Here is a 22,133-nt window from a genome sequence, read left to right as displayed (position 1 = left end):
AATTTTACAATTTGCTCACCATATGTGACCAATTCTCTAAACTTTAATTCATGCAAATTCAAATTATTAAGACTAAAACAGAAGTCTAATATATTTGTAAATTTAAAAATATTACCTGTAATAGGAAAATCCACATATCGTCGTGTTTTTCCATCATAATATTCTGTTCCCTTAATAATTACTAAATGAGCTGGAAAGTTTACACCCCAGGCTAATGTACTTGTAGCAATAAGAACCTAAAAAATAAAAGATAATATCTTACATCTAACTAAAATACAACTTTCAAGTCACTTTTAAATATCTGTTCATGGGAAAAAAAAATACCTGAATTTTACAATTTACAAATAGTTCCTCTACTGTTTTTCGGTCCCTTTCATGCAACCCAGCATGATGCATTCCTATTCCAAAAGCAAGTGTCAGCTTCAGGTTGGAATCTCTTATTGTTCCAATGATATTCTCCATCTGCAAATAAAAACACAATTACAAGTTGTAGGTGCATGAGCTTTACATTTTTCATAAGACTATATTTGGTTAATTTTGTTTTTTTTTAATTCTTACTGGCATAAAAATCTAGGCCGCATCTGCAGTAATGATTAAAGTTAAATTAGTTGAAAAGAATATCTGCTTAGTGAGAATGTACAGCCTACATTAATTAAAATTTAAATGCTATCAATCCTATTTTTATGTATCAAGGAAAAAAAATCTGTACTCATTACCCCTTAATGAGCCACAACTACTAAAAGCGATGCAATATTGCCTAAGATGTTTGTGTCTGTTTGTCTTGTTATGGAAAAGACTTCTATTTTTTGACTCAGTAATAAAAATTTAGGAAGGACAAAAAATTAATGGAAAAAATCAGTTATAATCTTACCAAAGAGTAAGCATTCAAATTTAGACTTTCTCACTGAACTTAGTGACCTGGTGGCAAGTTATATACCCTCTCCAAGCCTCAGCTTCCTCATTTAAAAAACCAGCCTGGTATATACTTTTACTTACTTCTCATGTTTTTGATCAACAGTTCAGTTAAATACTTTTCATATTTACTGTTTCATTTTTAATAAATTATCATAAACTTTCATCCAGTTTTATATGTATAATACTAAGTTTACAATTTATAATTTATCAATTTATTTATTTTTTTACTTTATGGACTTAAAATTTAAATTGGCCTTATGTTTTCTTGCTTAGAAAACTGCCTCATCTTGAGATCAAATACATATGCACCTACTATTCCTCTAACTTCTGTTATAGTTTTATTTTTACATTTAAATATTAACTTGTTACTATTTTGTAATAAAAAGTATGGTAGAAATCTAACTTTAATTTTTCTAAATAGTCCATCAATTATTCTAGCAATATTAAGTAATTCTTATTTATTTTATTTGGTTAAGTAACTCTTTACCTTATTTATTTTAAATGCTAATTTGATTGTATTCAGAATTCTCATACATTCCATGTTTTGCATTGTAAAACAGATTGCATTTCCAGTCTCAGTTTAGCTCACTGAATTTTATATGTACAAATAGTTTCTGAAACTCATATTTTATAAATACTCTCAGAATATAGTGATAGAAATCACTTTCCACTTTCTACATGGAAAATAGTTAATGCAACACAGATTTTATGCAAAGGGAACAAATCCTTTTTTCTTACGAAACTCACTAGTTTTTCTGTGTGGGAAAAAGTTGTTTTATACCAATTATCCAAAGAAAAAAAAAGAAAAGAAAAGAAAAGAAAGATGAAGTTTCGCTTTATAATAATTATCAATGTATAAGAAGTAGTGCATAGACTAGGTAACATTTTATTAACATAAACATCAGAAATGTCATTTATCCACTTTCCTGAATTGAATGCAATGTATAACAATTTGTTCTGCTTCACATTCACAGTATAGTCACCTGGTATTCTTGTGTTATTTTATTTATAAACTGTTTGCAAGAATATGGAAATGTATTAGCATAAAGACTGACTACAAATGTATGCTATAAAGAAAGATGCTGTCCCATCTCACAAATTATGTTAGCCATTCTCAAGTGACAGCCTATTATCCCTTTTTTTGTTCAATAGTTCACTGCATAAAATAGCTTCAATTTATGCTATCAAGAATTAATTTGCTGATATTTGAGCCTGATAATTAGTTTTGGGATTTTTCAGTTTCACATCTTAAATATCACTGTATATTTATAACTTGTATAATTTGCAGTGTTCCATGGCAATGCCAATCATATTTAAAAAATAACATACAATTTACCATAGGAAAGAGAAGAGTCCTATGGCAGGAGGTTTGGCGAGGCAATAATACCTTGTCCTTCCACATCAGGCAAGCCTAGCTGCTTCTCATTCCTTTGCCCCCACTTTCACATAAATCAATGCATTAAAAATAACTATTTGCCTATCTGAACTGGTAAAGACCTAAAATCCTCAAGAGGACAATCACAAAAAACAACTTCATTTATTACATGGTTACTATGGATGAATTCTGAGTTACCTGTACATTATAAAAAAGCAAAATTTATAGTAATGTTACTCAACCAATAAGCATAAAATACTACCAGGGGAGCCTGTTTAAATTTGAAAATATAATTTTTGACTAGATTATATGCATCTTTACTGCTATACTTAATTTCATCTTGATCAAAACAACATAATATGAGCAAAATTTTTTAGGAATTTAAATATGATAATATATATAATTTGTTGAGTACTTACTAAGTATCAGGCCTTGTGCTTATGACTTTACAAAAATGATAACACTTAATTCTTTACATAAAGTAATATAGCTCTAAAGTAACACTCAATTCATTTATACAACACGTTATATTTCAAATTTAAAGACTGGGTGATCTTGAATACTATAAAGTAGTTTTTCTCAATTCTGGTTCCATGAGAGAATTGAGCCTCACAAAAAAATATCTGAATTACTACCATTGTCTTAATTTTTTCAAGGACAGTTAGTACCATTTAGATGCTTAGGAGAAAGTTCATTTATTACACTCACTGAACGTCGTAGGACATTAAGGCCTAATTCTTGTTAGAATTTTAACACTGCTATAGAATTTTAAAAAGAATAGTCGTAATTAAAACACCTTGTTAGAGGAAGTTTTAATGCCACAGTTCACTTATGTTCAAGTAACAACTGCTGTAAGGTACAGGTATCTTTCCAATAAACAGTCTCTGAAATATGTCTGACTATATGTTAGTGAAACCAAAAAATGTTTTTCAATATTAAAAATAAAAGGAAAACAGATCTATGCTCCTCTAAGTAGTGCTCATTTTTTAGGGTGGTGGGGAAGAGGCACATATGTAAACTGTTGAACCAATTACTTTAACTTAATAGAAATTTTTTTTAATATTTTAAATTTATTATACTCAAAAAGCTTTTGTAGAAAGATAGGATTCCATTTAAGTAGATACATTACTCTGTGCCTGAAATACATTCCAGTCAGAATATAATTCAGTGAGTTGATGACAATGCTGGCTCCAAAAGAAAGGAGGAGACCAGATTGGACAAGAATGAGCTAACAGATTGTGCAGCCCAGTTCTGTCCCTTTGAGTGTGATATATTGTTTCAAGATGCTAAAAACCCATACTTTCTCAAAGCATATCTGTTGTGCTGGTTTTCCCATTTTCACAGAATCCTCATTATCAGAACTCTGTACTCTTTTCAAAGCACGTCAGACTCGGACCATATGCCACTGAATAATGCTTATCAATTGTATAAAACACTCAATAAAAGATGCACCACAAGAAGAATAATGAAAGTTACAAACACTTTCTTTTTTAAAAAAATAATTAAATACATCACATCTGGCACAGATGTTAAATGAAGTTAAAACATTTCCTCATAATTACTATTATTCTTAAAATACACTTCTTTATGATACACCCTACAGACTAAAGGGGAAAAACAAAATAAAAGAAACACTTTAGAACATTCTTTTGATCTACTAATATGAAAAAAATTTTTTAAATAAAATTAATTTAAGGTAGTATGTTTTCAAGCTTTACTGATACACCTCAGAACATATTCTCCTGTGCCTAATCTGAGACCCAAAACAACCACACCTCAAAGTAATTTACCATACTGTTAATATACAAATGTATTTATAAATGATCAAATATACAATTATATAAGAAGTAAATATGTAAATGAAATCTAAACAATAAGATATAAATCTTTGCTATGTCTGCTAAATAAACACAATATTATTTTCAATGTTTGCATTTAGTCTGATTCTTAATAATAGTAGTATCAAAACTGGGTTATAGAGTAAGATATTAAAATTTTTTCTTTATTAACATTTCCAACTTAATTCACTATGTTATTGGTTGGAAATCCCAGTATAAGCACTTCATATGGTGGCTGAGATAGTAAAGAATCTGTCTGCGATGCAGGAGACCTGGGTTCAATCCCTGGGTTGGAAAGAGCCCCTGGAGAAGGGAATGGCTACCCACTCCAGCATTCTGGCCTGGAGAATCCCATGGACAGAGGAGCCTGGTGGGCTACAGTCTGTGGAGTTGCAAAGAGAGTCAGACATGACTGAGGGACTAACACTTTCACACCATTAATTTCTGAACATATATTTTATGCTCATTTCAATCTTTGGTGAGTGCAAATTTCAAAACATTCTTGGAGAGCATTTTCATAGATGTCTACTCTTAAAATGCAGAGAGGGACTTTCTTGGTGGTCCAGTGGTTAAGAATCAGCCTCGCAATGTAGGGGACGTGGGTTTGATTCCTGAGGCCCCACATGCTGCAGAGCAACGTTTCCAACTTAACGAGCCTGCAACGACTGAGCCTGAGAGGCACAAGTAGAGAGTCCATGCGCCGCAACAAAATATCCTGCGTGACCAACAAAGGCCTCACAAGCTGCAACTGAGACCCGGGGCAGCCAGATAAATTAGTAAATAAATAAACATTAAAAAATAACCAAAATACAGAGGAAGCTGATAAAAGGGACATTACAGCGTTATAATCTTAAGCAGCATAATTTTAAGCAAACAAATACTATATTAATATGAATTAAATCTGTGAAGGGTCACAAGTAAAAGATTATGAATATATGATCAAATTTTACCACAGAGCTTTCAGCAAAAAGAATATCTGTTTTAAAAAGTGCTATTCAATGTAATGACATTTACTGAACGTTTAACTCTGTTCTAGGTCTGTCCTATGCACATTAAATGTACTAATACATTTAATCCTCACAAGAATCCTGTTGGGATAGGATTACTATCGTCCTTTCATAGACTAAAGGATGAGCTCACAAGTGAAACACCTGACCAAGGTCACCAGCTTGCAGTGGGCAGTCAGTCCTGAACCTAAGAAGCCAGGATCTAGTCCACGCTCTCAACCACAATGCCACCCTCTAACCATCACGTGAATGAGCGATGTTTCAAGTACCTACTTGAAGTAATGACATCATCTACTTGGCTGAGGGCTAGACCTCATTGTTTTAAACAGTATGAAAAAAATTGGTGAGATATGAAATCATGGGTGATGTCCCAGACTCACACAGCTGGGAAACTCTATACAGATGATTTGCAAATCTATTTCTTTTTTACTGTTGATTTCTTCTCTTATGCTCAAAATGAAGGATACTTACAATTATCTTCTCCTGTAAACTATCACCTCTCATTATTGAAAATGGCACAGTTCTTCTTGGTTGCTTGCATTTGATATTTTAGCTACCATCCCTATCAAAAGACACACACTCCCACTTCGACTTTTCTATCTTCTCTAGACAGCATGTTGTCCATGATTCCATAACTATGCGGGGCAATAAAAAAGCACAACTCTGGGACAGCCACTCTGGTCTGCAGCTCCCACGCTCTGCCCCCTTGCTTTGTGCTATTGGGCAAAGTCACTTAACTCTTTAAAGTTTTTAATTCGTGCATCTATAAAACTGGGATAATAGGAGCAATCCTCCCAGAATCCAGGATTAAATGGGATAAGGTAAGCCTTTAGGGAACGATTAAAGCACTTGATAAATATATCAGTTATTACTAAGCATAACAAGAGCTTTACCTCTTTAGTCAATAGGACATATATGATATAAACTAAGACAAAACAAAAAAGAAAAGTCTCCTATCTTGAGGCTGCCCTTAATTACACAAACATTCCATGAGGCCCAACTCAGTTCAAATGTCCAATGCTCAGCAAATCTGTAGATAATGTCTGTTTTGATACTTAACATTCTTAGCCTAATGGTCTTCTGTATTGGATAGTCCTTAAGAGGTCGGAAGCTTGATCAAAATAGAAAGTATGTGGGATGGGACTTTTATATCATGAACTAAATCTATTTTAATTTGATAAAACAGATCCTTTAAGTTGAAAATATGGTTACCCTCATTACAGTCAACTTAATTTCTTTTTTTCAAAAATCTCAACATCCATCTTCAAAGCCTGGTGCTAAATTCTTACCTATAGGAAGAGGTCAGTATGTATATGTTGAATGAAAAAGCAAAGGGACCAAAGAAAGCCATAGGAAAATGTCAGTAGTAGAAACTCCACTGAACCTGAACTTGTGATGATTTTGTATAAACCTAGAGTTCATCTATGAAGGCTTTACTTGTACTGTGGTTGGATGAGTTACGTTTAGCTTAAAGAGAGAAAAGTTTTCAAGCATCAAAAAATTCCTTCAGTATTAAGCATGTGGTGTGCGTGCGTGCTCAAGTTGCTCAGTTGTGTCCGACTCTTTTGCAACCCCATCAACTGTAGCCTTCCATGGAATTCCTCTGTTCATGGAATTTTCCAGGCAAGAATGCTGGAGTGGGTTGCTTTTTCTCCTCCAAGGGATCTTCCCACCCAGGGATCCAACCAGCATCTCCGGTATTGCTAAGAGGATTCTTTACCACTGAGCCACCTGGGAACCCCCATTAAACATGTGGAAATAACATCAATTCTACTTTTCATGAATGTGCTCCTACTGTGTACCTATACAGTTTTTCATGAATTCACTTTGAAGCATTGTATAAAATTATAATTAGCACATTTCCTTAATAACGCTCAATGTCATCTACATAAGTCATACAGACAATTAATTTGAATTAACAAATTAACAGTATTGTTTAACAATACTATGTTCCAAGGAATTTTTATCTTCCACACTCTGATTTTCATGTTCCCACATCTAGATTCCTTTTATACAGTCAGAAAGCTATTCCCTTTCCTGCTTCATATTATTTCCCTGAATCTACCGTCTGGTGGTACCGTCGACCTTAGAATACAACCCAAACATTGTGGCGCAGGATCTTTAGGGCAAAAAGTATTGTAGAATTATGTTTAATTCATTCCTACTTGTAAGGATGTAAGGACTAAAAAAAAAAAGGTAGTTCTCTTTGATGTGCTTTTTCTTTTAGCTACCTGGACCTTATTTAACTGTGGAGGAAGAAAGCATTAGCTATGCTGCTAACTGGACAGCTAAGTAGAGGAGATGAGGAGGAGAATGTAAGACAGACTGAAGAATAAAGTCTAATCTTCAGCTAGGGTTCTGTTTTCCCATTCCAGATATGCATCTCATCCAAAGTGTGAGTGATGAAATCAGTGCAGTATTCTGAGCTTTTAATCAGGAAACCCACTCAGAAGAAAGGGTGTTCCCTCTGCTCTTTTATCTTGCAGAGCAGGCTGGCAACTATCCAGATCTCAGCACCATTCACCCTGCATGCTGAACTAGACTGCAGAATATTTGGCAGAATCCAACAGACCATACTTGTTAGGTACTAAATTATAACATTAATTAAATTACATAGAAAAGCTTCTAGAAGGAGCTGTATATGTTATTTGCTTCCATTTCCTTCCCCGCCCACCCATTTACTCAGCTCATTCCAAACTGGCTTATGTTCACAACACGTCACTGACCGTACTTGCCAAGTTCATTCAGGACATCCAAGTGCTAAATCCCATGAGTGTTTCTCTGTTCTTATCTCACTCAACTCCCATTAACATCTGATGGGAGTCAAGCACTCCTTCCTTCATGAACCCCTCTTGCCTACAGAGTTCAGGATGCTGTCTTTCCGCATTGACACCACTTTCTCTGGGTCCTTTGCCAGCTCCTCATTTTCTACCTACGCTCACGATGAGAGTCCCTCAGGCCTGCCTTCTGAGCTCCACACTCTCTGAGGGTCTCAGGTGCTCACCTGGGTTCGAAGGCTGCTTCTCCGCAGATGCTCCCAAGTTCATGTGTTCGTCTCACTCACACTGTGTGTTTCACAGACTTACTATGTTTAACTGCCTTGAAATCTTCACTTGCAAGTCTTGTTGTGCTGTGTTTAGTCATGTCCAACTCTGTGCAACCCCATGGAGCCTGTCAGGCTCCTCTGTCCATGGGGATTCTCCAGGCAAGAATACTGCAGTAGATTGCCATGCTCTCCTCCAGGGCTGAGAGTCTTAGAGATATAATTTAATATGTCAAAAACACAACTCCCCACCCCCTGTTCTTTCCTTTTGTTTTTAAAGCTCAAATCTGTTTTCTGTCTTCCTCTTTCCATCCTAAATCTGTCTCTTTCTTCCTCTCTATCCTACAGTCTCAGCTCTCCCCATTTCAACACATGATGCTATTATTTACTCAGACGTTTAGAGTTAATAACTGGGGCATCATTCTTGATTCTTTTCATTTTTTTCAATCACCATTTCTCATCTATTAGACAGTCCTAATGAATCTAATCCCAAATACATCTTTTAATTCCTACTCTTACCACTATTTAGTGGCCTCAAGGTCACCACCATCATTAATCCCATGCATACGTCCACTTCAAACTATTTTCCACCAAGCAGCAAAGTGAAGTGAAAGTGAAAGTCACTCTGTTGTGTCTGACTCTTTGTGACCCCAGGGACTATACATTCCATGGAATTCTCCAGGCCAGAATACTAGAGTGGGCAACCGTTCCCCTGGAGAAGGATCTTCCCAACTCAGGGATCGAACCCAGGTCTCCCACATTACAGGCAGGTTCTTTACCAGCTGAGTCACCAAGAAGTCCAAGAGTACTGGAGTGGGTAGCCTATCCCTTCTCCAGCAGATCTTCCTGACCCAGGATTCGAACTGGGGTCTCCTGCATTGCAGGCGGATTCTTTACCAGCATACTTCCACTTCAAACTACTTTCCACTAAAAAGCAAAAGTGATTTTGAAAAGTTTAGCTTAAAACCTTTCAAAGCCTGGGGACACCCCCTCCCTTAGATATCAGTTTAGTTTGCTTCCTCACTTCCTTCAGTTCTTCTCTGTTCAAAAGTACCTTCATCAGGGAGGCCTCCTCAACTTGCCTTGAAATGTATGGCATTTCAGTACTATCCCTGGCACCCCTATACTCTTTGCTTTGATTATTTTTTCTCCTCACATCAATGGTCACAATCTGACATATTTGCTTATTAGCCATCATTCCCACCAGAGTATTAATCCCACAAGGCAGGAACTTAACCAGCCTGACATAAGAAGGAGCTCAATAAATGTTGGCTTAATACATGAATACATGAGTGTCTTCTCATAGTACTGAGAATAAAAATCCAAACTCCCTAACCAGGGGTCAGTGGCCTTGCCTGAGCTGGCTCTGGCTTGTCTCTCAAATATTACTTGCACCCACCTCCTCCTAGCTTATTCTGCTCCAGCGGAACCTGATCTTCTCTCAGTTCCTTTAACATGCTGTCCCTTCACCTGCAAGGCTGTTATCATCTCTCTTGGCCTAGCCAGCTCGTTTTCATGCTTCGGTGCTCAGCTTAAATGTCATCTCTTTAGAGAAGTCTTCTCTGACCGTTCTACTTAATGAAGAACCTCCCATCCCTCTATTCTATTTCATTTCTTACTGCCTTCTTCCATAGCAATTTTCATAACTGACATCAACTATTTATTTAATCATGTATATATTTTTAAACTTCTATTTTCTTCACTGAAGCTTTTTGAGATTTGGGATCAATAAGGCTAACACATGTGCCTGGTAAGCTGTAGACATCCAATAAATAGATGTTAAATAAATGAATACTTCAATAATTCTGTTAAGAGCTACCTACTGATTTAGTGAGAGGATTATTTAATGGATATTTTTGAGAGGGGAGAGAAAGAATTCCTAATTAAAATGTCAGGTAAACTTGCAACCGAGGCTGCCGATCATGAATTGGATGTTGTCTGAATCATACAGCTGTATAAGCACTCATCATTAGTAGAAATAAAAGGACCCAATGGAAAAATATTACAAAATGTGATCCATGAACCTTCCATGTGTGTGCCTATCCCTAGCATACCATTTCTACTTTAGTCCACCCACGTAGGCCCCATGGGGCACTTTTTATGTGCAACTGACTGAGGGAAGAAAAATTCCAAATGGCTTTGAACAAGATGGTAGCACTCTGAGAAGCACACTGACATGGTATTACGGTCACCTCATGAATGACTCTAAGGAAAGAAGTAAAAGTTGAGTGTAATGTACTGCCCTGTCACTTTACTGCAAAATGGAGATGAAGCGAACTGATGATCCACTCTTTACTCTGTAGTTACTGATTCGTCAAATGGCCAGGAGTTCGGCAAGAGTGCTACCAGAGAATAAGCGACAAGAAAGCAATTCTATGCGGATGAACTTTTAAAATGGTCCAAGAATAAACAGCTACCTACATCCCATGGAGATGTTTACCAAAAAGTTAACAGCAGTGTGGAAAACGCTGTTAACCGTCCAGTGGGCATCTGAGGGCACCCAACAGCCTCTGTCCCAGGCCTTAGGTCTTGTGCAACGGGTTCATGTACTAAGTTGCTCCATCGTGGGAGAGATGAACTCTGCCTGAGCTAAACACAGGCTTCCATCTCCTCGGGCAGACAAACCCACTGCTGGGGCTGCTTGGCGCCTAATATGTGAGTGACGCAAAAAAGCCTGGGCCCCTTGTAAGTACTTTCCCCGTGGGAACAGACAGCTACCTGAAATTATACTGGACCCTTTCAAGCACAGAGCGGACATCTACTTGAGATGATGTCTAGGATGGACACTATAGATTTTGATTCTCCTATGCTGCCCATCATGCCCTGTCAGTGCCTTGAATGGTAGGGTAACTAAATAAGGCTTCAGTTAGGATAGAATAACTGAATGCCTTGTACATCATCATGATCTCCTGGATGATAATGCTTCTGACTGAGGAACTCACGTGATAGAGAAAGATTAAGACAAAGGCTGCCAGGAGATCCACTTTTCTTACTATGTCTCTCACTACCCAGAAAGAGCTGGCTTTATAGATTAATGACTCAGAGTGGCAGCTGAGAGACATTACTTCAGTGAGGCTGGCGTGCTATTTCGTAGGATGAGGTGTATGCTCTGAACTAAGTAATCATTAAATGACACTGCTTCTCTCACTGGCGGAATACACAGATCCAGGAACCAAACAGTCAAAGTGTGCTGTTGTTTGCAAACAGAGCTGATAAACAACCTGGGAGTGTTTTGTTTCCTTTCCCCATACCTCTAGCTATTCTCATTTATAGACTTAATGTCCAAGGGATGTAACAACTTATGTGGAAGCTGAAAGAGCCACAGGGCTATGTGAGCAAGCAAAATGTGGTCCTGGTATAGTCTAGGTAACTGACCCTGATGAAAACATGGGGCTATTGCTTGGGGGGAGAGGAGGGGAAATTCTGAATGGACCTCACAGAAATCTTCTCACATTTGGAAAATAAATCAAAGCTTTTTTTGTTTTTTTTTTTAAAAAAAACCCTTTATATTAAACATATATGAACAGTCAACTTCCAATGTTTCAGGAAGGTGGGTTTTGGTAACTCCATGGAACAGAGAATCTGAATTAGCTTAGGGGTTGGTTGAAGAAGACGTGTATAGGTGATGGGTAGTAGAGAAAATAAATCACAGGTATCTCTCTGATCAGTTGCATGCGGTGGCCTCTACCCTTGCTGTCTCATGTACGCACTACCATATTTTAACTAATAATATGTTACATGTTTAACTAACCTCAGGTCTCTGTCCCCATCCTTCACTGTTAAATATAGCATGAGTTTACTGTGGGTAACTTCATAATTTAGTACACTGAACAGAGAACATTTAGAGAGAATTGCCAAAGAACCAGAGGGTGACTGGATAACCAAGCGATCTAGGATTAGTGGAGCTAATGATAAAATTTAAAGCTGCCTCCCTTGGGGAGGCATGAGTGGATTTTGCACTGTTAGGAGGAATCTTTATTTATTTACAGTGAAGGTCTGGAGAGAACGTGCATGAACGCACTCGGGCAGCAGCAGGGCTGTGCTGGACCTTCACTGTCTATAGACAGCCAGTGCCTGAACCTCTCTCAATACGAGCCAAAGAGGCAAAGATATTCCTTACTCCTGCTGCATGCTAGATACTGAAGTTTAGGCACTTAGATGTTTCTGTCTTGGACTTGAAGATTGAGTTCAACTCAGTTCAGTTGCTCAGTGGTGTCCAACTCTTTGCGACCCCAGGGACTGCAGCACACCAGGCCTCCCTGTCCATCACCAACTCCCAGAGCTTGCTCAAACTCATGTCCATTGAGTCGGTGATGCCATCCAACCATCTCATCCTCTGTTGTCCCCTTCTCCTCCTGCCTTCAATCATTCCCACCATCAGGGTCTTTTCAAATGAGTCAGTTCTTCGCATTAGGGGGCCAAAGTATTGGAGTTTCAGCTTCAGCATCAGTCCTTCCAATGAATATTTAGGACTGATTTCCTTTAGGATTAACTGGCTTGATCTCCTTGTAGTCCCAGGGACTCCCAAGAGTCTTCTCCAACACCATAGTTTGAAAGCATCAATTCTTTGGCACTCAGCTTTCTCTATGGTCCAATTCTCTCATCCATATATGATTATTGGAAAAACCATGGCTTTGACTAGATGGACGTTTGTTGGCAAAGTAATGTCTCTGCTTTTTAATATGCTGTCTAGGTTGGTCATAGCTTTTCTTCCAAGGAGTAAGCGACTTTTAATTTCATGGCTTCAGTCACCATCTGCAGTGATTTTGGAGCCCAGGAAAATAAAGTCTGTCACTGTTTCCATTGTTTCCCCATCTATTTGCCATGAAGTGATGGGACTGGATGCCATGATCTTCGTTTTTTGAATGCTGAGTTTTAAGCCAGCTTTTTCACTCTCCTCTTTTACTTGCATCAAGCAGCTCTTTAGTTCCTTTTTGCTTTCTGCCATAAGGATGGTGTCATCTGCATATCTGAGGTTATTGATATTTCTCCCTGCAATCTTGTTTCTAGCTTGTGCTTCATCCAGTTTGGCATTTCACATGATATATTCTGCATATAAGTTAAATAAGCAGGGTGACAATATACAGCCTTGACATACTCCTTTCCCAATTTGGAACCAGTCTGTTGTTCCATGTCCAGTTCTAACTGTTGCTTCCTGACCTGCATACAGATTTCTCAGGAGGCAGGTAAGGTGGTCTGGTATTCCCATTTCTTTAAGAATTTTTCACAGTTTGTGGTGATACACACAGTCAAAGGCTTTGGCGTAGTCAATGAAACAGAAGTAAATGTTTTTCTGGAATTCTCTTGCTTTTTTGATGATCCAACAGATGTTGGCAATTTGACCTTAGGTTTCTCTGCCTTTTCTAAATCCAGCTTGAACATCTGGAAGTTCACGGTCACATACTGCTGAAGTTAGCTTAGAGAATTCTGAGTATTATGTTGCTAGCATGTGGGATGAGTACAATTGTGCGGTAGTTTGAGCATTCTCTGGCATTGCCCTTCTTTGGGGTTGGAATGAAAACTGACCTTTTCCAGTCCTGTGGCCTTGCTGAGTTTTTAAATTTGCTGGCATTCTGTGTGCAGCACTTTAATAGCATTATCTTTTAGGATTTGAAATAGCTCAGCTGGAATTCCACTAGTTTTGTTCATAGTGATGATTCCTAAGGCCCACTTGACTTCGCACTCCAGGATGTCTGGTGCGAGGTGAGTGATCACACCATCATGGTTATCTGGGTCACGAAGATCTGTTTTGTATAGTTCTGTGTATTCTTGTCACCTCTTCTTAATAGCTCTGGTTCTGTTAGGTCCACACCGTTTCTGTCCTTTATTATACCCATCTTTGCATGAAATGTTCCCTTGGTATCTCTAATTTTCTCTAGTCTTTCTCATTCTATTGTTTTCCTCTATTTCTTTGCACTGATCACTTAAGAAAGCTTTCTTATCTCTCCTTGCTACTCTTTGGAACTTTGCATTCAGATGGATATATCTTTTCTTTTCTCCTTTGCCTTTCTCTTCTTTTCTCAGCTATTTGTAAGTCCTCATCAGATAACCATTTTGCCTTTTTGTATTTCTTTTTCTTGGGGATGGTTTTGATCACGGCCTCCTGTACAATGTTATGAACCTCCATCCATAGTTCTTCAGGCACTTTATCAGATCTAATCCCTTGAATCTATTTGTCACTTTCTGTTGTACAATCATAAGGGATTTGGTTTAGGTCGTACCTGAATGATCTAGAGGTTTTCCCTACTTTCTTCAATTTAAATCTGAATTTTGCAATAAGCTTGAGAGAGTGATGCAAGACCCAACCATTTGGGGTTAATGGTGGAAGTGGTGGCTATCCAACTGAGAAATCCAAGATGCATAGCAGCACATGCCCGCCCACCTTTGGAATCACTGCAGGAGGCTTCATAATGGTAAATATGAAAGAATATTACTATTATTACAGAATGAGTTTTCTCATTCTGCTGTATGATTTTACATCAGTGATATTTTCTAATACTTTACTTTGAGGCTTTACTGGGTTAAGAATCTAGTTGGATAATTTCTTTTGTCTTTGCTGAGAATCAAAATAGTACACATATATTCTTCCTTGGTCACCTTCTCTTTCTCCATCTTCTTCAGATTTGCCCTAGCTTTCTTTCCTCTCTCCCCTGAATCCATCCCCTCCCACCTCCACATCTAGGGACACTTCCTGACTTCACACCATTCAACTGAAGAACTATTTTGATGCTCCTGTCTTCTGCAGGGTCTCCCTACTCTAGAGCTGCCAGGATAACTGCCCCCATGCTTACCCTGCCTCCTTTGAATGCTCAAGTAGTCAACACTCGAGTCCTACGCAGAGTACTCATGGCCTACCACAGAACACCAACCTGACACTGAGGAGCAGCAACAGGAGGGGTCACCAAATGTCTAGGCCGGGATACCATGGAGAGTAACCCTTACAAAACTTAGAGTCTTGAAAAGTCCTAATTTATTTAGAGGATTCAACAATGAAAACCTACTTCATAGTAGGTTTTAGTATAATCAGATGAATTTGCATAATAATCAGTTGTAAACCCTCAGAGAATTTGACTTTAAAGGTGATGGCTTTCAGTGGCCAGAATAAAAACAAAGCTTGGGTTGTCTTATTCTTGAGATGGGCTTAGTGAAACAATATGTCCAGAAATGACATAATTTCCAACTGGCCTATTTTAGCAATGAAATATATGAAACAGCAAAAACCATGTAAGTAATTTCTGTACTTTCTAATGAGCCTTGGTGATCGATTTTTTGCTGATTAAAAAAACAAAACAAAACAAAACAGGGAAGTAGTTTCATACAATGGTGAGCAGTCCAGAGTTGCTAAGGTCTCACACCTTTAAATGAAAAATAAAGAATAGTAGAGTTGAACTGCAGCTGGGGAGAGCACATGAGATTCACATTTGAGGTTCATGCGAGTCACACATGTGCTAAAGGCATAGTTCTTATATAAATATGCTTTGAGCACACATCCCCAAATGTAAATAGGTACCTTATACCCTGACTTCAAAGGAAAGTCTCCATTGGGAACACTGCTAGCGCTAAGACACAAGAGGAAAAAAACCAAAACCCAAAAGAAAATAAGGCTAGACAGATGCTGTATATAAACTAAACTGTATACAGGTATATATTTCATACATCTACTTTTCAGCATTTCCTTTAAGTCAAGAAAATGTTTAAATACAACAGGGTCATTATTTGGGCATAATAAGTAAATAACATCGGATATGGAACTTTTGACAAAATTATTTTGATTCTAAATTATCTTGAATTATACACCTTGTATACGCCTACAAATCGCATTCAAGGAGTAATGATGACACTTGAAGGATAAATGATAGCTTTCGCCCTACTTCATGGGTCATGTGATAGCTTTTACATGAAGTTAATTTTGGGCTCTGCTACTTATTAGAGATTAATAAGGTCATCTGTGGTCCTACATAAGAACATCTTGAAATATTAACTGTTGCTAGTTAACCAGCGTTAACCTATCACTGTAATACGCACAGTGCCATCCAGCCCTACACGTGCTGTGACATGGACGGGGAGGGATACGTGGCCGCTGAGGCTGGCTCTAGCAGGCTAGGAGCGCTGTGTTCACTGCTCCTCAGGCTACATGAGATGCAAAAGGGGAGACGTGCAGGGGGAAGGAAGACGACGCAACAGTTGTGCCACTGATCTCACCTACTCTTTTTCAGTCATAACTCCAGCTAGGAACATATTTTAAAAAACCAGGAAAGTGTAAGAAAGAAAAAATCACCATCTCTCAATCTATGGCAGGAGACAGGAGGAATACCTACATTTAGAAGTATTGGAAGGAATCACAAAGAATCACATTAACTGACTGTTTCACATAAAATGCAAGCACTGCCATTTGAAAAAACTAAAGGACACTCACTGAACTACCAAAATTTACTAATAAAGCAGATGAAAGGTTAATACATGTATATATAACTAACACATACATATGGAAAAAAGTAACATACTTCATGAGTGACATGCTTCATACCAGGCATACCTCATTTTATTGTGCTTTGCAAATAATGTGACTTTATCTTTTCTTTACAAATGGAAGGTCTATGGCAATTTCATGTTGAACAAGTCTATCAACACCATTTTTCCAACAACATTTGCTCACTTCATGGCTCTGTGTCAAATTTTGGCAATTCCCTCAATATTTCAAACTTTTTCATCATTATTTGTTATGATTATCTGTGATCAGTGATCTTTGATATTACTATTATGATTACTATTACTATATTACTATTACTTATGGAAGGCTCAGATGATGTCAATGAATTTTTTTAGCAATACAGTCTTTTTATAATAGATTAAGTTATGTACTTTTTTAAATGCCCATTATACAGAGTGAAGTAAGCCAGAAAGATAAAGAACATTACAGCATACTAACACATATATATGGAATCTAGAAAGATGGTAATGATAACCCTATATGCAAAACAGAAAAAGAGACGCAGAAATACAGAACAGACTTTTGAACTCTGTGGAAGAAGGTGAGGGTGGGATGTTTCAAAAGAACAGCATGTATACTATCTATGGTGAAACAGATCACCAGCCCAGGTGGGATGCATGAGACAAGTGCTCGGGCCTGGTGCACTGGGAAGACCCAGAGGAATCGGGTGGACAGGGAGGTGGGAGGGGGGATCGGGATGGGGAATACATGTAAATCTATGGCTGATTCATATCAATGTATGACAAAACCCACCGAAATGTTGTGAAGTAATTAGCCTCCAACTAATAAAAAAAAAAAAAAAGAAAAAAAGAGAGAAAAAAAAAAAAGACATAATGCTATTGCATACTTAAATGATTATAGTATAGTGTAAATGTAACTTTTATTAAGCACTAGAAAAGCAAAAATTTTGTGTGATTAGCTTTACTGCAACGTTAGCTTTATTGCAGTAGCCTGGAACACAATCCACAGTATCTCCAAGGTATGCCTGTATGAAATTTTAGGGGTGTATGCATGTGTATACGGTATTTCAATTTGGTAAGGCTCCCACCCAAATCTATTTGAAAAATGCTGTACTGCAACAGATAAAAGCTCAGAGGAATGAAGGGACAAAAGAGAATAAAATTAAATATATGGAAAAAAACGTTCAACCACAAAAAAATTAAAGCATACATTAAAACACTACAACAAGAAACATTTTATCTATAACAATAAATTACAACAAGTGAGCCTGTAGTGAGACTGTTACTCTCATACACTGCTGACAATTCATACACCAACAGGCATAATCAAAATTGGTACAGCCCTTTTGGAAAGTAATTATCAGTGTGTATGAAAAATTATTAAAAATGGCTACATTATTTGAACCATTAATTTTAAATTTATAAGTTTGTACTCAGGAAATAACTCTAAATAAAGAAAAACCTATAATAATAAAGATGAATGATTATTTAATTATAGGAGAAAAATAGAATAGTCATATAATAGAATTATGCAGATATGAAAACATTTTAGTGATGCTTATTACTTAAAGGACAATAACAGGCTTTTAATTTTTACATACTTATCAGTATTTTCTAAATTTTTGAAGATGGTCAAATTATATAGTTGATACAAAGTTAATTTTGCAGAATTGATTATGAATTTCAACAGCAGTGAACACTCAAATATTATGGAAAAACTTAGCCAAATATTGAAATATACATAGGTGATGAAGTTAAAGGGAGAAATACAGTAATAAATGGACAGCCTGGGGGGCTCAGTGGTAAAGAATCCACCTGCCAATGCAGGAGACGTGGATTCAACTCCTGATCCAGGAAAATCCCCTGGAGAAGGAAATGGCAACCCACTCCAGTATTCTTGCCTGGGAAATCCTTGTGGACAGAGGATTCTGGTGGGCTACAGTCCACGGGGTTGCAAAGAGTTGGACATGACTTAGGACTAACCAACAGCAACGGTAATAAATAGATTAAAACTAAACATAGTTATCTATGTAATTCCTATCATACTACAATACACACTAATTTGACAGGTATTAAGAAGTAGAATTAAAATATGTTGCTTACTTCTCTTTCATCCATATTCAACCACTGCTTTGGATCTTCTTCAGTAGCTAGAAAGGCTATCAATTCCAAAGCAGTAAGACGAGTTTGACGTCTTGATGAGACAAATATCAAAACAGGCTTGGCTGGAGAATGGCTTCTAATTGCTGTTGAAAAATTGTAGAAAATAAGACAGTAAGCCACTTAAACCAGACCCTGAATTTCATTAGGATGTCAAATAAATGCATGAAAACTAAGGATGTAAATGATTTAATTGAATTCTTAATTTGGTCATGAAATTTAGCATTATCTGAGCTACTACCTGGTTCTGACATTATACTGGATAAATGATAGGAAAGGAAAGGTAGCTGTCTCTACTTAGGAGAAATTTCTGCCCAAGACAGGGAAGACTGAACTGTCTTGACTCCTGGTTCCATTCTAACCTGCCAAGGGAGGAGACTTAAAAGCTGAGACTCTCCATAAACAACTGTATATGGATACAACTGTGATGGATACTAAATCTTAGGTTGGGTTTTCTATTTTTGAGTTGTGTTTCTGCTTGCCTAAGCAATGATATTGCAGAGTTAGTTGGTCCTGGGGTCTGGAGAGAGAATCAAGATCTGAAGCAGGGGTGGGGGGGCGGTTGGGGGTGGGGTGGGGTTGAAGGAAAGCCACAAAAAATTCCTTTTATTTTTGTCCTGTTACCAGTACTACTGGTAACTGGTATCTACTGTTACCAGTAGATAGAAAAATCAAGTGGGAAGATAAGAGAAAGCAGAAGGGAGCTGAAGAAAATACCATGCTTGAATCCATGTCTGAGTGATGGCACATAGGGAGCAGACACACAGAAGATGATAGTTTGAAAATTGGGTAATAAGCCTGAAAAAATATTACTTAAAGAGCCACACAAATCATTTGACTTAACTGGAGTTGAAGTTTCTTTGCTATGCATAGGTTCTGAAATACTGATAAGATGGCACAAAGAGGATTTATATTTATGTGTCATAGGTCTCTTAAAACAGTCAGAGGTATTAGGAATTTTTAGACTAAAAAGTACAACTTCCTTGTAGTTTCTTGTTTGAAATGTGAGCTGCAGAATTTCTTTTTATGGGCTAAAAGAACAAGGTTCATAAATGGAAATGTTGACATGACCTCAGCTATATTTATACCTAAGAGTGAGAAATAAAGCTACCACAAAATCATAAATGCAAACTCAAAGAAATATAGTGATCCACTACAGGTCTCTTTATAAAGAGTTTACAAGGATAGCTGCTGTACTTATGCAATATTTAGAGAAGTGTAGGTATAGTTAATTTACTATTGATTTACATAATATAAAATGCTTCGTTTCAATCACTGGTTTGGAATCAGTCATTCCTTAAATGGAACCAATCTATCAAACATACTATGAAAAATTAACACATTCACAGTTGATCAGAATTTATAGAATGCAAATGGTAATGCTTTGATAAATCATATTAGAGACACATTTAAAATACACATATTAGTACAATATTGGTATCATTGGTGCACATAATCATGAATGAATGAATTTACCTCTTTTTTAAACCTCAAACATTTAATGGATTTTTGCTGCTGCAAGAACAGGTGTGGCTGAACAGCTCACGGCAGATTTATTGTTCATTAGTGATTTTGTACAATGCTTCTGTGGAGGTGTAAATAATCTGAACTGCCAAGATTGGTCTCCAGTTCACAATCAATACTTTGCTTCTGTCATAAGGCTAATTACAGCAGCTAAAAAGTCACCTCACAACTGTCACCTCACAATCAACAGCAGTTCACATTAGAGAATTTATTTTGGAGGTTATTTTTAATTGATATAATAAATATTCCTTATGCAGCCTAAACATGAAAACATGTTTCAATAAAATAGGAGTGTTATTCTTAAATCTTTCCTGCTTGCCTAATTTGTTAGAAAGGGAAAAACAAAAAATAAAACATAAACAGATACATAGCCAAAAAAAGTAATGAAATTTTTCAGATGATCCTGATAAAAATTAATATTATGAGTCTAAAATAAATATTCTACTTGTCATTTACTCAAGTTACTATCATAATACCTTAATAAATTAATTTTAAGAATAATTTGATTTTTTTAGACTACATACATTTATTCTACCATGAAGACATTATCATTTATGAAATCAAATTTTCAATAGTCAGTTCAACATATATTAATATTCCTCAACAGTTAAGGTAAATAGTTCTAGATATTTGTAGAAGTTGGAGCAGCACCACCCTTTCAAACAAGCTCACGACATTTAGAACGCATTTAAAGGCTACCATACAAAACGGTTGTTATTCATCCCAGGAAATCTGAAGCTTACCCTGAAATGTAGGCTTATTCATACTAGCCATACGAGGACAGTAATGTTGACCTGGGAAACCCTGAATGTGAACTTCCAGTGGAACTGGGCGTACTGATGGTCGGAAGTTGAACAAGCCCATCTGGAGTAAAAATGAGAGAGAAACCATTTCCAGTTTTCATACTTTATAATATTCTAGTGCCTCCTTAATAAGGCCCTGACCCATACTATGCAATGTCTGGTTTACCAATCTTTCACATACCTGACGAATATTGAGCCAGTCAGCAAGGTCTCTGGCATTAGCTAATGCAGTGGATAGTCCAACTATCCTAACAGGCTTTTCTGTGTGGGATGAGATGAAATTCGTTCGAGATACAATGACTTCTAGAACAGGGCCTCTTTCCTCCCCTAAGAAAGAGGAATAATGGAAGTTAATCATTTAACAAGTCCTGATGCTAGCTGCTGCAGGTATGAGGAGTCCAAGTTTGTACACTGGATTCAGATGCAGTGGTACCCACCCAGCAGATGGATCTCGTCTATGATGAGAATAGTGACTTGCTTTACATAGTTCCTATTTTGCCAGCTTCGGCTGATTCCATCCCACTTCTCTGGTGTGGTCACGATAAGGTCAGCCTTGGCAATGGATTTCATATCAGGAGTTACATCTCCTGTCAGTTCAATAACTCTGGAGAAGAATAAAAATGATCCCTTTAAATTTTCAGGTAACACATGAGCTTAGAAAAGCAAAAATATGGCCTTCAAGATAAAATTATATCATGCCTCAAACTACTTTATCTCCCTTTGATTTCTGAAATTTTCTGACTTGAGTCCAAAATAGATATTTCTTAATGATTCTAAGATGATTTCCTCCCATGAAATGAAGAATGTATAAAAGCAAATCACTGAAATCTAACTTCTATGCAGATGTACATAGAATCATACATATGCATAGAATGCATATGTATCAAACTTTGTTTTGATTATGTTTACAAAGTCTCCACCCTTTGTGATTTTACAGAGGTGAACTCACACCTCCTCCTTATGTTGGAATAAACACCTTTCTAATGAGGGAAAGTGTTAACTTATTAAGACAAAAGG

At 37.0% G+C, this 22,133-nt stretch overlaps 1 protein-coding gene across 2 annotated transcripts in view; it reads right to left on the bottom strand.

The window, feature by feature from the left end:
- The window catches only part of ASCC3 (activating signal cointegrator 1 complex subunit 3), a 324,079-nt gene that overhangs the window by 84,858 nt on the left and 217,088 nt on the right, over positions 1-22,133 (bottom strand). For both annotated transcript variants that reach the window (XM_043890243.1, XM_043890244.1), the window contains exons 27-32: positions 21,554-21,720; positions 21,298-21,443; positions 21,057-21,177; positions 18,733-18,875; positions 325-462; positions 116-236 (exon numbers count right to left, since the gene is read on the bottom strand). In XM_043890243.1, the coding sequence (XP_043746178.1) occupies positions 116-236; positions 325-462; positions 18,733-18,875; positions 21,057-21,177; positions 21,298-21,443; positions 21,554-21,720 (836 nt within the window). The remainder of the gene's footprint in view (positions 1-115; positions 237-324; positions 463-18,732; positions 18,876-21,056; positions 21,178-21,297; positions 21,444-21,553; positions 21,721-22,133) is intronic.

Source organism: Cervus elaphus, chromosome 28, assembly GCF_910594005.1.
Source record: "Cervus elaphus chromosome 28, mCerEla1.1, whole genome shotgun sequence".
Taxonomy (NCBI): Eukaryota; Metazoa; Chordata; class Mammalia; order Artiodactyla; family Cervidae; genus Cervus; species Cervus elaphus.
Note: the sequence above shows the minus strand (reverse complement) of the source record. Positions and strands in the feature narration are given on the sequence as shown.